This window comes from Microtus pennsylvanicus, chromosome 3 (genome assembly GCF_037038515.1).
Source record: "Microtus pennsylvanicus isolate mMicPen1 chromosome 3, mMicPen1.hap1, whole genome shotgun sequence".
In the NCBI taxonomy this organism is placed as follows: Eukaryota; Metazoa; Chordata; class Mammalia; order Rodentia; family Cricetidae; genus Microtus; species Microtus pennsylvanicus.
In genome coordinates this window covers 24,244,130-24,260,651 of record NC_134581.1, presented here as the reverse complement: position 1 = coordinate 24,260,651, position 16,522 = coordinate 24,244,130, and the positions used below count along the sequence as shown (strand labels likewise).

The window sequence follows — 16,522 nt, the reverse complement described above, 5'->3', positions numbered from 1 at the left end:
AACTCAGTGTCTAATGGGAAGAGCAGGAACATTTGGGTGCTCTTCTCTTGCAGCTAACGACCATCTACGCATCTACGTTGCTCATGTGTAAAGACACAGCCCACCTTGGCACCCCTGTAAAATAAGGGGGAGCTATTGGGTGGAGGATGGGTTAGACAAAGTGGAGACACAAAGTTCATAAACTTCCCCCAACTTCTCTGCCAGCTGTGCTGAGAATGAACTGTGGGAAGACAAGAACAAGACATAAACAAAGGCACCATCGGCTCAAACGTCAGCACTGGAGGTAGCTGGAAAGGGTAGCTTCTGGACGTATTTTGCAGAGGGAATCAACAGTCTTTGCTTACAAGACAGGTTCGGCTGGATGAAGGGCAAGTTCAAGACTTTGGGGTTGAGAATTGGAAGCAAGGAGCTGGGTGAAATAGTCATGGTGGGGGGTCACAAATCCCATTGGAATATAAGAACAGTTTCCCACAAAAGACAGAGGGGCAGATGGTGTGCAGCAGAGGAAGTGGGCTCCTGCAGGAGATGTCACCACGGCCACCAGTGGGCTCTGGAAAAGGTGAGCGTTTGGATAAAGTACTGATAAATCACAAAACTAGAGATATTTGAGCAAGAAGGACAGCATTTCTCTTTGTTTCTTTATTAATAAGTAGAGATACACAAAGACTTGATAAAAAGTTACATAAAAGGCTCAAGCATCATCAAGATGTCCAGGGATCACTCTCGCTTCACGACAATGGCCACCTGCTAATACTGTCACTCAAAGGGCTCAGTTTCAAGTATCTGGCATTCTAGGTAAACCCCAGCCAATGTGGAGTCTCCAACCAGGCGGGCTGCTAAAGGCAGGGACCCCTCTGTGGCTCTGGACTTAGGGTAGCAGGGTCTGAGGGGCTCTGGGGTTAGAGTTGACATGGGTTAGTGGGTCACATCTCCTGGCAGGCAAGACAGGTACACTAATTCCATCAGGTACTCTCCTCAGCAAGAGCCATGGGGTGGCTGGAAACTCCTAAGGCAAACATCCTGATGTCCCCTGTGTGGCAAAGTGCTTGGGAAGGAAGTAGCCATGGCATAGCCCCATTCTGGGGGAGAAGGAATGACCAGGGGGAGAAGAGCCCATAAGGAGATGTCAGAGTAATGGGAGAAAATGGGAGCACACAAAAGAGGCGCAGGGGTGAGGGGATTCCTGAGAGGGTGAACTTCAGGGGATGTGATAGGAACAGGTTTCTGAAAAACTAGAGGGAACCTCAGAATGAGAACTCGGCTGTAGATTCAAAGGTCACACGGTGTCATGGCCAACCAGGTTTCCAGGCTTCCTGTTGGCTGGTGATAGAGGTGCACTGAGCATGCTTGACTTGGGCTCTCTGGAGACTCTGCTGAAGGGCTCCTTTCTAATTCTGGAGTGTTACCTACCTATCTCACTTACGGCAAACATGGGATTCTGGGAAATGAACGTTTACCATCGGCCCTGAGTCAGAGACTGCAGAAGGCCAGATGTTAGCTTAGCATGTGGGCAGTTGAGGATGGATGTCCCGGATGCACTGCCTCTTCTGAGAAGGGCAGGAGTACTGGGAGCCTCCTTCTAGTCACCTGTGTGACTCAGGGCAACTGCTCTGCTTCCAGTGATAGTCCCTATTCAGCACGGTGGAGGTGTGGCTCCAGATGCAGGGGTGCTGTGGGCAGGAGATGGGCTCTCTGGTAGTGGCTGCTGCCCCGAGTGCAGGGCCTTTCATCTCTGTATTCCATGGGGAGCAGCCTGCACCTCTCCGGGCAGCAACTGCAGTGGGTGCGACTCCGGGAGCCTGAGGCCAGAGAAAGCCCGGTCCTCTTAGTGTTGAAAAATTCCTAAGTATTACAGGATCTGGGAAATGGTGAGATACCTCAACTGGAATGTTCTTTGGTTTCCTTTTTAGGAACAGAAAAATGTGGGGCAGAGGGTGGCACTTTGACAGGTTAGAAGTTGGATCTTTAGCTAGCAATCACTTCCTTCTGTAGCAGAACTGTCCCTTGGCTGGGGCCTTCGGTGACGATGGTCCTGCGTGTCAACAAGTTAGGACTTTCTGGGTTGAAAAGAACCGTGAGGCTGGACATCCGCTTGGTGCTCACTTGCCTTGGATTTCTTTCCATGAGTTTCTTTCTCCAGAGTGGCCCAGGCACCTGGTGGGGACCTTCCATGTTGCTTACTGGCTGCACTGCCTTCTCTTGTGACCCTCCCACAGAGTGCATCTTGTCCCTCCTGTCCCCCTAACCCAGATGCCACCTGGAAAAACTCAATCTTTACCCCACCAACAGAAGCAGAGAGGGAAGGATGCACCCTGGTGGGGGAGCAGTGTCCCACTGAAGCAGTGTAGGGACTGTGTTACCAGCTCAACTTTCCCTTCCCCTCTGATCTAAGACAGGAGATGGAAGATCTAAGGCAGTGGAAGTATGCGCCAAGAGGCAGCTGCACTGCTGATGCCAGAAGGGGTGTGCTCATTGGCTGGGCTTAGAAAGGTGGTGGTCAGCTGATGCCAGAGGGGTGTGCTCATTGGCTGGGCTTAGAAAGGTGGTGGTCAGCTGATGCCAGAGGGGTGTGCTCATTGGCTGGGCTTAGAAAGGTGGTGGTCAGCTGATGCCAGAAGGGGTGTGCTCATTGGCTGGGCTTAGAAAGGTGGTAGTCAGCTGATGTCAGAGGGGTGTGCTCATTGGCTGGGCTTAGAAAGGTGGTGGTCAGCTGACTCGGATAGAGATGGCTTCAGGTCCTGATGCTTCATGGGTAATAGTGATGAGTGCTTTCAGCTAAGAGCGATCACAGAACAACAGCTTTCCGGATGGTGTCACAGTCACCTCCTTGGACATGCCCCTGTGTTTGTGTCAGGGGCACAGCAACACACAGGAGTGAGCAAGCAGGAAGAGACACATCTGAGAAGCTCAGGGCCCTGTCCACATCTGAACACAGCATTTACCCATTGCCCGAAAAGCAAACGGATCTCACCCACTTTCAGGATAAGGAAATGGTCATCTCTAGGGGTGAGATGGTCCCGGTTAGCTCTCACTTCAATGGCTGTGGGGGTGGGGCGGATAGCAGGGAGGGGATTTTTCTAATCTCTGCATTTTCAACTACACTGGCATCCTCCAGATAAATTCATTGCCCTCTCTCCGGTCTCTGGGGTCTGCTTCCTGGGTTTGACTCCACCCCAGGCTTCTGCCAAGGCCTCTGCTAACATCTGCCATCTCAGTCATTCATTCTGGATGGAGTTTGGCACTGCTAGGAACTCTCAGAAAGACAAGAGCGCTGTTCCAGACACTATCCGTGAGGTCCGCTGAAGACCTGGGGCTTCGCCAGGCAGTGGGCACAGACCTCTTTAATAAAATAATCATTACTCAAATAATTTAAAAATCTACAAAAGACATCAGAGCTCAGACACTGGGGACGGGGTTGGGGAGGAAGCTTGTTCATGGCTTGTCTAGTATATTGGGTGTGGATAAACACTTCCACAGCAAATCAGCCCTATGTACTTAAAAGAAACAGCACATCCACCAAGAGACTGGGTACTGGGCTCGATCAACACACGGAGGGCTTGGAAGCTGTTGCTTGTCTCCTGGGAGAGGTGGCAAAGCCAGACCCTGTCTGCTCCTTCCCATCCTGCCAGGCCCCCTTCCTGTGCCCAGTCCGGAGCCAAGGGCTGTGGTAAGAAATGGTTCTCAGTGCAGTTAGGCAGTGGGCTGGCCCCGAGGGCTAGCAGTTCATGGTTGCTATGCCCAGGGTTTCAGGCTGTCACAAGATCACACACTGAAGTTTGTGAGTGCCAGTGGCCCGGTCTCCTCGCCATTTCGTTTTCTTTTTCTTCTTCTGACTTTTCTCTGGAATCTGTTGCCTGATGAACAATGGAGGGCAGAAAGACAAAGTCAGTTCAAGCTTTTTCTCCTCCTCTGTCCCCTCTCTGTGACTCCTGGGATGGAGGGAGAGCTTGAGGGTGCTGCTGTCCTGGCCATCCAAGGAGACCAGGCTATGAAGCATCTTAATCTAAGAAGACTGGAGAGGAAGGGAAGGGAAACCAGAGTCACCTGACTGGAAATCAGTGACATCAGGTGGTGACTAATTTATTCAGACTGTAAGCGCCACCAAGCTTCACAATGGAATTGACTTCTGTTTTTGAATTTTCCATATTTTAGATAACTGGTCAACTGAGTGCAAAAGCCTGTTCCACAGTTTCCCTTAGCCGTTCCCAGGTCAACTGAGTGCAAAAGCCTGTCACACGGTTTCCCTCAGCCGTTCCCAGGTCCAAAGGCTACCTTTGGTGCCACCAGCCCAGAGCAGTACACGGCAGTGTGGGGGGCACATCACTTCCGGCACTAACACGGGGATCAGGCAGTGCAGCAGAGTGTGGGGCTAGAAGTGGGGGTGTACACATGGCGGGGACCAAGAGGTGGTAAACATGGGGCACCATGAGAAGGTTAGATCCGAGTCACCCACATAAGGTACTGCAGATGGGTTTAAGGGTTGGGAATGTAAAATGGTTAGAAGACGACGGACTAGATGGTGGCAGGGAACACAGCCGGGAGGCAACTTTGGTTATCCAACATGAAGTGAGAAAGGTTTTAAAGGAACGTTCAGGAGTCTGTTCTCGGGGCTGCTGGCACTTGAAGACCCACAGGCTGTGAATCTGGGAACACACACACACATACACACACACACACGTGCCTCTGGAATTCGAGCCCAGGAGCCATAATTGTCTGTTTCAGGGGGCAGAAAGAGGGGCCTGATCTTTGCTGTGTCGGATATGTTGAAAGCTCAGGGTTCTGAGAGTATCAGGATACCTGATCTCCACGACATGCCTGCAGCCTCCACACCCCCGTCCCATTATATCTGGGGGCAGCGTAGAGATGGAGGTAGCACAGGGGGGAAGTGCAAAGAGGTACAAAAAATGGCAAATCAGGCTTGGCACTGCCCAGGCTCCTGGCCCAGCACAGGAGCTGTGTTCTTCTTGTATTATTGAGATATGGCTTGCCCCTTCCACCCCAGAGGTCGTTGCCAGGGAGGGGCACAGCTGTCAGGGAGGGAACAAGGCTTACCTAATTACTCTAACGAGGTCATGGAAGGCTTTGTCCACGTTGAGAGGCGGGTCCTTGGCACTGGTTTCTATATATGGGATCTGGAAGGCAAAGCTCAGCTTGGTCAACCTGGCACCATGACCCACAAAGTCCTTTTCCACCTTTAAAATGGACACTCTAGAGGTTCTAAGGATCAGATAGAACCCCCACAAGGTTCTAGGGCTTCTTGCCTTGTAAGGCTGGAGAGTGTCACTAATGGCTTCTCTAGCCCCCTCCTGTTCTCCAGGCAGAGATAATAGTTCCCTGAAATAGAACCCAGTTAGTCTTTTTATACTCAGGAGCAAACTGTTTCGCTTCCCACACCAAGGCATACTGTGCCTTCTTCGGTCCTCTTCTGGGCATGACCTCTGACCTTTGCCCTGAGCTCCTCCAGAGTGAAGTTCAGTGGGAAGGCTGAGAAGTCTGCTGGACTTCTGAACCCGGATTACCCTGGTCCCTTACCCCCAGCTCTCCAGCCTAGGCTGATGGGAGCAGCCCACGGGAGCTGTGGCTGCCGCCTCATAGGCCACTTCCATACCATGCCTTGGACAGGCTGAGTGGAACAGACTCTGGGAGGTAAGGTATGCCAGAGAGTCAGGAAGGGCTCATCCCTCCACACGTCCCTGGCCTCCTGGAAGGTGGGGGAGGAGTAAACTGGCTGAGGTTAGGCCAAAGGGCTTTGCTATTTTTCATAACATTTATTTTTTCCTGATCACAAAATTAGTGCCTTTTATTCTAACACACTTTATTTTATTTATTTATTATGTATACAATATTCTGTCTGTGTGTATGTCTGCAGGCCAGAAGAGGGCACCAGGCCCCATTACAGATGGTTGTGAGCCACCATGTGGTTGCTGGGATTTGAACTCAGGACCTTTGGAAGAGCAGGCAATGCTCGTAACCTCTGAGCTATCTCTCCAGCCCCTATTCTAACACACTTAAAGAAGCTAAGCACGGGAAATAAGTGCACGGGGAGACTGGCAGCTGTTGGAGCAGCTGTCGGGAAGCTTTGCCCAGGACACACAGGGGTCAGCATCCATATGTGTGAAGTCTAGCGTCCACACATCGCAGTGGCTTCAGCACAGGCCTCAGTGTAGTGCAGGAACACACAGAGGGCCCAGCTCAGGCCTTTATCATTTTTATTTGAGCCTCTGATAACCCTGAAAGGACAATACCCTCCACAGTAGGATGGTTATTTGGCTTCCCAGGTTTCCCTGTTCTTGCCTTTGCTGAGTTAACTCTCAGAGGTGAGTGCCATCCGGCAGTGTGGAGACAGAGCTCAGAATGGCATGCCTGCAAGAACTCCACGTTGCCAGGCCAGCAGAGTCAGTGTGAGCCTTCTGCTTCTCCACTTGGGCAGCTGTGTGCTACGTCAGCTTTGGGGCGTCTTGCGAACTGGATGCCGTGTCTACCCATGTTAAGCATCCCTGATAAGAACCAGGTAGAACCTGACTTATGGATCAGGATGTTGTGCAGCCCTAGACACATGTAGAAGGGAGGCAGGAAACTACCTACAGTCAGAGCCCCTGGGCATCCTACACTTTCGGGAGCTCAGCAATCCTCAGCATCTAGGGGCCTCAGAACACATGGACCCACCTTTCTTTCTCTCACCCAATATACAGTCTATGAGCAAATGCTGCTGGTTCTTAGAAGCACAGCCAAACCTTGCCACCCTCACATACTGCTAGGCCTCCTGTGATACTGGGGCAGCCCCTGCATGATTCTCCGCTCTTCTCCCTTCCCAGTGGACAATTCTCAACACGTCACAGGAGAGAAGCTGCTCGGCCACACGTCACACCTCTCTCTAAACCATCCAGTGGCTTTCCTCCTCAGCCTCTGTAAGAGCCACAGCTCCTTATAGCTCTCTGACTCCTCGCCCGCCTCCACCTGCTTAGCCACGGCAGCTTGTTTGCTAGCTCGCAAACGCCAACTTCAGGGCTTTTGCACAGATCATTTCTGTTGTTAGGATGTTCCTGGATATCTGTCTGGCCATCCCTTTGCCTCCTTAAGTCCTTGATGAATTGGACCCACCCTACCCCATTTAAAAGGTACCTCCTCTGCCCTGTCCTGACCTCCCTCTCCTGGTGTGCCTGTTTCCACAGGATGTGTCAACCTCAAACTAATTTACTTTGCCTACTGCCTGTCTCCACCAAAAGCAGGGAACTCTTGTTCCCCAGGACCTAGGATGATGGAATTAATAAAGGAATAAATACAGAAGACAGACAGGCAAAACTAGCTCCCAGCATGCCTTTCTCTATGTGGAGAGTAGGCCAATGGACAGAGATGGGGCTGCCTTGCATCAGACTTTCCAGCCAGCAGACAGGACCCAGTGCACTGTGCCAATATGGGGATGGGGAACAGAGACTGACCCAGCACCGTCCAGAGGGCAAGCACACTGCACTGAACTCAGAAAGCTAACATACTTGTGACAGGCTATAGCTGGAGCCATCTCAGTTTTAATGTTTATCAAGTGGGGATAATGATGTCCGTGGCTATAAGGGTAGAGGATCTGATAACCGTGCTCCCCCAGTACAGTGCTGGGCACGGACTCAGTGAACAGAGCAGATCGCTGTGACTCAGCATCACCAGGTTTCTCATGCATGAACCGGAAGAGCTCGATTGTGAGCCAGCTGGAAGAGCTACCACCTCTGCACAGCCTAATGTTGGCTATGTGCTGCCCCAGGCAGAGCAGCCCTCCACGGAACCCCAAAGCTTCCAGGCCACTCTGAAGGAAGCTGTCCCCCTCCCCACCTCCCCAGAGCCTCTTATGGCTGTAGAAGGTGCTTTCTCACTGGCCTGCTGCTCATTTCAAATAATATCCTGCCGCATTGCACCCTGTGGCCTCTCTGCCTCTGTTTCTCAGGAGAAGGGAGGTCTTACTCCCATTTCCAAAGACCAGCACTGCAGGAGGGATGACATATGGGCTGTCACACATAGTCCTGAGGTCCCCAGAGCACGTGCCTACATATGTGCACGTGCGCATGGCACACACACACACACACACAAGCACGCATACACGCTCATGCGCGCACATGCACACACACCTACATTGTGTTTGGTCGCCATTTCTTTTCCTTGCTCCCTGGTGATTTTCCTCAGGTGCATTAAATCCACCTTGTTGGCCACGAGGATCATTGGGAACGACTCCCTGGGAAGCAGAACAACAGCCACGTGAGATGCATCCTCCTCTTTTCCAGAGGAGATAAGGGCTTGGAAAGGGGGAGCCTGGGGTGTGTTGCAAGGCTAGTGTTGAGGCTGGCCTGAGGCAGCTGGTGAGGAGCCTGGCTTCCCAGAGATACCCCTCAGCTCTCCAATACTCTAATATGCAAACCATGCAAGGCTACTGCAGTTCTCAGCTCATGGAGAGCACCAGGGACGGGGCTGGCATTGCACACTTGGCAGCCGCAAAATAAGGATGGCCCCAGGAAGAGGAAGTGCCGGGCGGTGAGGCATGTCCGTCAGCAGCTGACATGAGAAGTGCCGGACGGTGAGGCATGTCCGTCAGCAGCTGACATGAGAACCACACAAAACTTCAGCCCCATGGCACTTTGGGCAATATTAGATATTTTCATAAGAAAAATACCCTGTAATTTGTAAAAAAAAAAATGCTACTTTTTATTTCTTTGATTAACAAGTAAATTAAGATTTCCCCACCCCCGGACCACTCAGGGGTCTCCTTTGAGGTTCGTATTTTCATGGGCTGAATGCACATCAATCACCTGCAGCCTGCTCTGCAAGCATGCGCCCCTCTGCTAGGTAAAGCTACAAGCCCTTCCCTGTGGGATGGCTATTGACTAGATTTCTCCATCTCTACTGGGATTTAATCAAACCCTGCTGTTTTCCGGCATTTATTTTTTTCTTTCTGCATTGCTTCTTTGACTGGCAGTGTTAGAGGGGCTTAGAACAGACACTTGGTGATTTAATTATGTTATAGGGTGTGAAGGGGAAAAAAGCCTTTAATGTGCGACTTGTAAATCTCGTAGTCAAATGCAATTTAACCAATTTCAGTGTGTTCTGGAGGGGAAATTCACTTTTTTTTTTTTGCATATAATGCAATTTGGTTAAATTGGAGTTGGAAAGCAAAGACATTACCAACGACTCCTTGATTGAGGGATAGTTTTTGAAAACAGGAGGGACATGAGTGTTGGAGTCTTGGGAGCAGCTTAGGAACCAAGAAAGGGTCAGGGAAGACCTTAGAGGAAGTAATGGAAGATCTGTGTTGGGGAGGGGGGACAGAGAAAAGGGAGGAGGGAAGAGGGGGAGAGGTAGAGAGGAGGACAGGGAGGGAGAGGGAGGATGGTGCTCTCCTGAGACAGGAACAGGAGTAGAGCGGTCTTGTCTGCTGCTCTCACCGGTCCTTGACACGCAGAATAAGCTGGTGGAAGCGGTCCACATGCTCGAAGCTGGCCTTGTCAGTGACCGAGTACACGATGAGGAAGCCATCCCCAGTGCGCATGTACTGTTCCCGCATGGCACTGAACTCCTCCTGCCCTGCTGTGTCTAGAACTGGAGAGGAATTAGGTCACTCAGGGGCTGCCCTTGATCCCTTGGAGCCACTATAGACTGTAGAGCCCCAGGCTACAGCTGCCACTACCCGCTGTAGCTCAGTCCCAGCTGTCCTCAGAGGAGAACTTCCAGCCACCTCAGAGGCTGCTTCTGTGTAAGGCTCTGTCTGACTCATTTCAGCCTCTGTGCTCCCTGGACCACGATGCTATGGCCTCATGAAGTCAGAGATGACAAGCCTCATGAAGTCAGAGACAGCTTTCACAGGTCCCTCTGGGGAACCCCAGAGCTAGGCATGGATTCCTGATTTAGCCCTTAAAAACTGAGGTTCTCTGGGGTGCACCTGATCCTCAGCACCTCCATTTCCTCCTTCACGTATACAGAAAAAGGGCCTTCACCTTGAAGCTTCAGGTGTGGAGAGTGCTCCAAAGAAACCAGCCCAGTGAGGAGGGCCTAAGCCCTGTGTGGACAGGGATTGTCTCCAGTAGTCAAGGTCCATCCTAGGATGGAAATGGCAGGAAGGGGCATCCGGGGCAGGAACTGGGTGGTAGCTGGGGGGCCACAATAGCCCCCGCCACCCTCACACTCCTACTGCAGGAACCCCAGTTGCTCACTCTTCCTTCCTGACACAAAGTACTCCTGTCTAGTTGAGAGCCAACCCCCAAAGTACCTGTATTGTATTGGAATAATTATAGGAGAGTGAGGTTAGGTAATTTTGTCTATTAATTTTAGAACTATCTGAACACCTACTATACGCCAGGCAGGCTGTAGGATCTTTGGTTACAGGTAAATGGGGTCAAAATCCAGTAGGGACGCAGATAAACAACTGAATGGCTGGCATGACTTTACCAGAGGTAAATACATGGTAGAGGGTCAATCTAGTCAGGGGAAGGGTGGCTACAGCCTTTGTTGTTTTTCTGAATAGGTCAAGAAGCTATCGCCCTCTCCCAGGAGGTTACCTTTGAGTAATGACTAAATGCAGGAGGGATCAGAGTCACATGACCCCAGAAGCAACATTCCAGCAGAGGGAATACCCAAAAAAACTCAGAGGTAGAGGTGTGGCCAACAGCTGGTGGGCTGGGGGTGGGTAAGGCCATGAGAGTCTGCTGCCCTATGCTCTCCCTCATCTCGAGCAGGACGGGGGCCTCGGTGGAGCATGTAGGCTAAGACAGGATCCAGAGGACATTGTAAGAAGGCTGGTCCAAGGCTAGGGCGTGGGGGACAAGCCACCAGTGGAAGCGGGGAACTAGTTAGGAGGCTTCCAGATCATCCAGGCAACATGAGATGGGCAGTGGCTGAACCACTGCTGGGGAGAAAAGGGACAAGATTTGAACACTTTCTAAGACACGGCTGTACTGAGCATGTGGCGGGACCCTAAGCTGAGCCACCGAGTGAAGAAGCCAGAGCTTGCGGGGCTCAGTTTCTCACACGAGCCTGGCAGATCCCATGCAACACCTCAAGTCAGATCCTGAGAAGAAAGAGGGGAAGGGTCCTCATGTAGAATCACTTGTGGACAGGAGGCAGGGAAAGCCACAGAATGAGGATCTGGGGACTGCCCCCTCAGGATTCCACTTCTAAGGTAGGCTGGATCTTCCAGTCCTGTCTTTCTTCCTAGGTAAAGCCTACTCTGGCTGCCTATCAAAAGTGATGATTGGTTTCTGTGCATGGGAAGAAATGAACGTGAGCAGAAGTCACAATACTCATATTGTAGTTAATATATGCCCTAAAAGTCTGTGAATATATTATAAAAAATAACCTAGGGAACATTCAAAAATCAAAGCTCAATATGAATCTGAAAATAAAACGCCCCTAAAGCCCAACATGGTGGCACACACCTTCAATTCCAGCACTTGGGCAGTGGATGTGGAAGGACTAGGAGTTCAAGGCCAGCCTGGGCTACAAGACATTCTATCTTCAAAACAACAAAAACACAAAAACCCCCTGGGAAGGAACTGCTCATATCTGACTTGCAGGAACATTCCCACATTTTCTAAAAGAACTCTTGGAGAACATAAATCATCACAGTGAAAACTAAATCCAGGAAAGAGAAGGATGGGCGGCATTATAAATGGTCTCCGCCAGGAAAACATCTGAATGAAGATAGCACTTACTGCTCAATTAGAAGACTCTGGAAGCCAGGCTTGGTGGTTGGATCTGCCTTCTCCACTACTAATGAGGTTAAGGGGGGAGGATGGGAAGTTTAAGGTGAACCCAGGCAACTTAGCAAGGCCCTGCTTTAAAATAAACAGGTAAAAGGGGTCCAGGATCTAGCTCAACAGCAGAGCACTTGCCTGGCCTGGCTGAGGGCCTAGGTTAGAGCTGCAGCAGCACAAATACAGAGCAAGAGAACACATGACAATTTAGAACTAACGTCTATAGGAACCATGTGTGAGAAGGGGGCCATGAACAGGGAATCAGCTACAGGCTGAGTATACCTAAGTAGCAAGTTCAACGTCTGAAGGGCTCTGAAATGCTTTATTTCCAAATATAAAAATCTCTAAAATCTAAAGAGGAGGAAAACACTAGTTTAAACTTTTAAAATTACTTTTTTTAAATTGTGTGTGTGTGTGTGTGTGTGTGTGTGTGTGTTGGTATGTTCCAGGAGTGCAGTGCCCAGAGGCCAGAAGTCGGAGCTGTTGCTGGCTGTTGTGAACTCCCCAGCGTGAATGCTGGGGGCTCAACCCAGCTTCTGTGCTGGAGCAGACAAGTTCTTAACCTCTGAGCCATCTTCCCAGCCTCAGTAATCCCAGTAGTAAAGTGATGTCCTTATTCTGGCAAAGGTTAACAGATATTTAACCCTGCCTGAAGTTTGCTTTCTCTGGGAAGAGGGTACAGACCCTGATTATATCCTGATGTTGATAGGAAAACACAAGTAGGCATGCTCTAATGTCTATACCATAACTCTGAAAAACAGAAATAAAACCTCGGACTTCCTAGTCAGTTCAAGAGAACAAAGCACATGGGGCGATGTGCAACAAGGCAAAAACAAAACAAAAAGAAACAAGACGGCAGAGATACGTCTATCAAAACTTCAATGACATTCTATACAGAGCTAGAAAAAATTCTAAAATTCACATAGGAGACAGTTCTCAAAAGTAGAATCATAAAGCGTATGTTATCATTAACAATGAGGGGAATGAAAATCAAGAGTTTACTGGGATCCTATCTTGCTCCAGTACGAAGGGCTATCATCAAGCAAAAGGCACCAAACACTGGCAAAGACCATATATGCTGCTGTCGGAATAGAAACGGGTGCTGCCACTATGGAAATCAGCATGGAAATTGTTGGAAAGACCAAGAATGGGAATACTACACAGCCGTATCACCCGAGTGCATACCTGAGCGGATCTAAACCGCTACTACAGTTCCACAGAGGCATAAAGAGGAACAGAATGCTGCGGTTTGCAGGAAAACATCCCAGTAAGTGAGACACGCCAGATGCAGAAAGATGAAAATCACATCGTGTCTCATATGTGGAATCTACATTAAAAAAAAAAAGTCAGGAGTGGTGTCACACTCGGCAGACAGAGGTAGGAAAACTGTGAGTTCAAGGCCATCCTGGTCTGTATGCTAGGGATATTCTATCATTCTGTGTGTGTGTGTGTGTGTGTGTGTGTAAATAAGACAATTTGAAAAGAGAAAAAAGGGGGTGGGGGACAAAAGACAATAACAGGAGTAATTATGCACATGTGTGAAGTCTCATAACAAGGCCCATTATTTTGTATAACATATACCAATAACATTTAAATAATTACAGAAAGCCATGAATGATCAAAACACACACAACCTGATACACTAGTAATTGCATGTAAAACTGAAGACGCAAATGACTGAAAGTTATTCTTGGCCTGAGGAGACATGCAGCTGGGAGGAGGTGATGCCGAGCTGGGCAGCCCCTGCTCTGACTCACACACCTGGAAACACCTGGGACAGACCCCAGCCCATGTCCTGCCACCCGGCCTTCCTAGGAAAGTGACTCTGCCTGCCTTCCCTATGATCAGGAAGGTAGGAGGCCTCTGGGGACAGCCTTACTCATTGTGGGGAGAGGAGATCTGCCAGTGTGTGCTGATGCCGGCAGAACCGGGAGGCAGAGAGAGGCTGGGGATGGAAACTCGTGGAGGCTGTTCTTAGGTCTAGTCCCACATGCCAGCATCACACGTCTCAGGTGGGTGGGCAGTCAGCATCGAGGGTGTCAGCCAGGGGCTCTGACGTCCCTGTCAAGACTGTTCCCTGTTCTCTTCCCTTCCTCCCATCATCCTCTCCCTCTCCACCCCCGCCCCACTCCTTTCTTCTTCCTCTTTATCCATCTTGATGTGGGTCTGGCCACCTGGATCCAGACTAGCTGTCCAGATTCCAAACGCACGCTGAAGCTGTGACTGCCAACTTAAAAGTCTGTTCTGCTCCTCGCTGGTTGTCCCAAAGCCTGTCACCTCCTCGCCAGATGTCCTGGCTGCCCTTTGGCTCGGTGGCAGACCTCTGAGGAGGCCTCCCTCATGGGAGGTCTCAGCCTCCGACTCCCATCTCTGAAATCTTCCTCCAGCTTGTACGTATTTGTGTTTGTCTTTGTGCCTCTTAACCTGGCTCAGCTCTATACTTCATGGTGGAGTGGCAAATACCAGGAACCAGGCACTGCTCCCTGGGTTCTTCCCCCAGATACAACTCCAAGGAGAGCCCCAAAAGGTGTGCAAAAGCATGGATGCATCCAGACTTTGGTGAAATGCCCTTTGAACTTTAAGGGCAAGCACTAAAAACTGACTTTTCAGCTTTCACTGATGGGGGAATCAAGGATTCCAGGACACAGAAGAAGAAAGTGACTTCTAGAGATGACATATCCACAAGGACCACAAGGACCCTATCTAGAGATTGTTGCCTTCCTGTACTCCCCACACCTCCCATGCGGAGGAAAGATGATCAATCCTATTTTTCAGGCAAGTTAAGTGGAGAAGCCTATATCTCCCCCTGGGTACAGGTTTGCATCAAACCATGTCATCCCACTGAACATACAGGGACAGGCTTGCTTCTTCCTGTTGGAACTGGGCTCACTCTCTGGGTCAGGTGTGTCACAGGGCAAGGCCAGGTGACTGGCAGCAAGACCAGCTGCATCAGCCACTCACTGTTCCCAGAAAAGGGGATTTTTTTTTTCATCTGCAAAGCACTGACGGGCTGTGAAAGCCAGGTCGCCTGGGACTGCCTCCAGGGAAGGAGCCTCCAGCTGGCTCCCTGGCCCTGGGGGAGGATTCCCTTTGGCAGCGACACCAGCTTCCTCCAAGGCTTAAGAACAAGAGCAAGTGATAGTCCACAGTTACTAGCCCCAGAGACACCTGTTCCTGACGCCATACTATTCCAGTCACAGTGCCTGGAGAGAGGGGACCGAGGGGGTAGGTGTGTGTGAGACCTAAGATCCCCTGGGTTGGTGTGCAAATCGTAGGTGTGAGTGCCCACTTGGGGAAGACGTTCCGTGACTGTGGAGTTCTTAGAGGAGCCAGGGACACTCATGCTCTGATGCTGCTCTCAGGGATGGGAATGCAATGGTTTGAATATAAAATGTGTTGAAGGCTTGGCTCCCAGCTGGTGGCTCTATTTTGGGAGGCAGTGAAAACTTTCAGAGGTAGGGCCTAGGTGGAGAAAGCAGGCAACTGGGGACAGGCCTTTAAAGGGACTCTTGTCGCTGGTCTGTTTCTCTCTCTCTCTCTCTCTCTCTCTCTCTCTCTCTCTCTCTCTCTCTCTCTCTCTCTTCTGGCAAACAGCTTCCTGCTCTATATATTCCTGCTATCATGACGTTCTGCCTTACCTCGGGCCCAAACTGAGTGGAGCTAGCAGACTGCCAACCAAACCCTCCGCACTAGTGAGCGGCAATAAACCATTCTTCCTTTTAAACTGTCCTCTCGGGTGCTGTCCGTGATGAAAAGACTACCAGACACAGAGAAGAAATTGCGGAGGGGAGTAGAGGTCTCAGAGGTAGAGCCTCTGCTCAGAGGCTCAAAAGCAGAGCCAGAGCATCACGGGAACAGAACCTGGGAGCGGCCCTGGGAGCTGGGAAGAAAGGAGAGACACAATGCTGGCCCACAACCCTGGTTCCATCTCAAAGCCATGTTGGGAGGCCAGCCACTTACAGGTGAGGAGACTGAGGCACGCTGAGGCTGGAAAGCTTCAGGCTGGTGTGCTAATGAGCCACGGAGTAGCTGAACCCACCTCTGCGTTGAGATCTTTCTGTTCCTTACAACTATCTGCCTACGAGCAAGCCAGAAGCTAACAGCAGCAAGGCCAAAGCCTGATAACAGGCAGGTGATACAAAGGAAGGGTAAAGACACCCGAGGCTAGCCCTCATGGAAGGTTTGAGGCTGTACTTTCCATCCCCACTCCCAGCTGACTCCACCACAGTCTCCCAGACTCCACACCTGCCCCCAGGCAGATACGCAGACCTGGGAAGCGAAGATGCAGGGATGCCCTGGTGGGTCCCTTTAACAGGGTCCTGAGCATTAGGGATTCTAAACACACCGTCACCGGCTGGCTTCCTATTCCCCTGCAACCATTACTTCCTTTACTCTCCCCTCCACCCTCGTCTCGGAAACAAAGCCGACTCAGAATAAATTTCACAGTTCCCCCCAAACAGCTCACCTCGAGTCTGTGGGCCTGTCGTGCATTGCTGGTGGGATGTAATGTTAAACACATGACCCCTAGCAGTATACCTAGGAGAAGTGAAAGTTTTACGTTCACACAAAAGCAAGAGCTGAGTGTTCCCAGCAACGCCATCCATCCAAGAGCCAAGAACCAACGAAAGAACGAGTGAAGCCCATACACCAGAGCGTCAGCCACACACCAAAGAGAAGACTCTAAATGCCTGCTGCAGCTCACCAATCCTGCCAAGCACCGGAGCCATTCACAGAAGACTCATGCTGTAGGATCCATGCATAGGAGATGTGAGAACACAGAGAGTAGATGGGGGAGT

The 16,522-nt window shown here is 50.6% G+C and overlaps 1 protein-coding gene across 6 annotated transcripts in view; it reads right to left on the bottom strand.

The window, feature by feature from the left end:
* Window positions 1-602: 602 nt before the first annotated feature.
* The window catches only part of Mras (muscle RAS oncogene homolog), a 52,608-nt gene continuing 36,688 nt past the window's right edge, over window positions 603-16,522 (bottom strand). For 2 of the 6 annotated variants that reach the window (XR_012909964.1, XR_012909963.1), the window contains exons 3-7: window positions 9,423-9,576; window positions 8,119-8,218; window positions 5,053-5,132; window positions 2,712-3,854; window positions 603-2,605 (exon numbers count right to left, since the gene is read on the bottom strand). Coding sequence is in view for 3 of the 6 variants with exons in the window: in XM_075964891.1 (XP_075821006.1) it covers window positions 3,755-3,854; window positions 5,053-5,132; window positions 8,119-8,218; window positions 9,423-9,576 (434 nt within the window). In the remaining 3 variants the exon portion in view is untranslated. Of the gene's footprint in view, window positions 3,855-5,052; window positions 5,133-8,114; window positions 8,219-9,422; window positions 9,577-16,522 lie in introns of all 6 variants that reach the window. The other 4 variants (XM_075964891.1, XM_075964890.1, XR_012909965.1 and 1 more) reach the window with 3 other exon arrangements.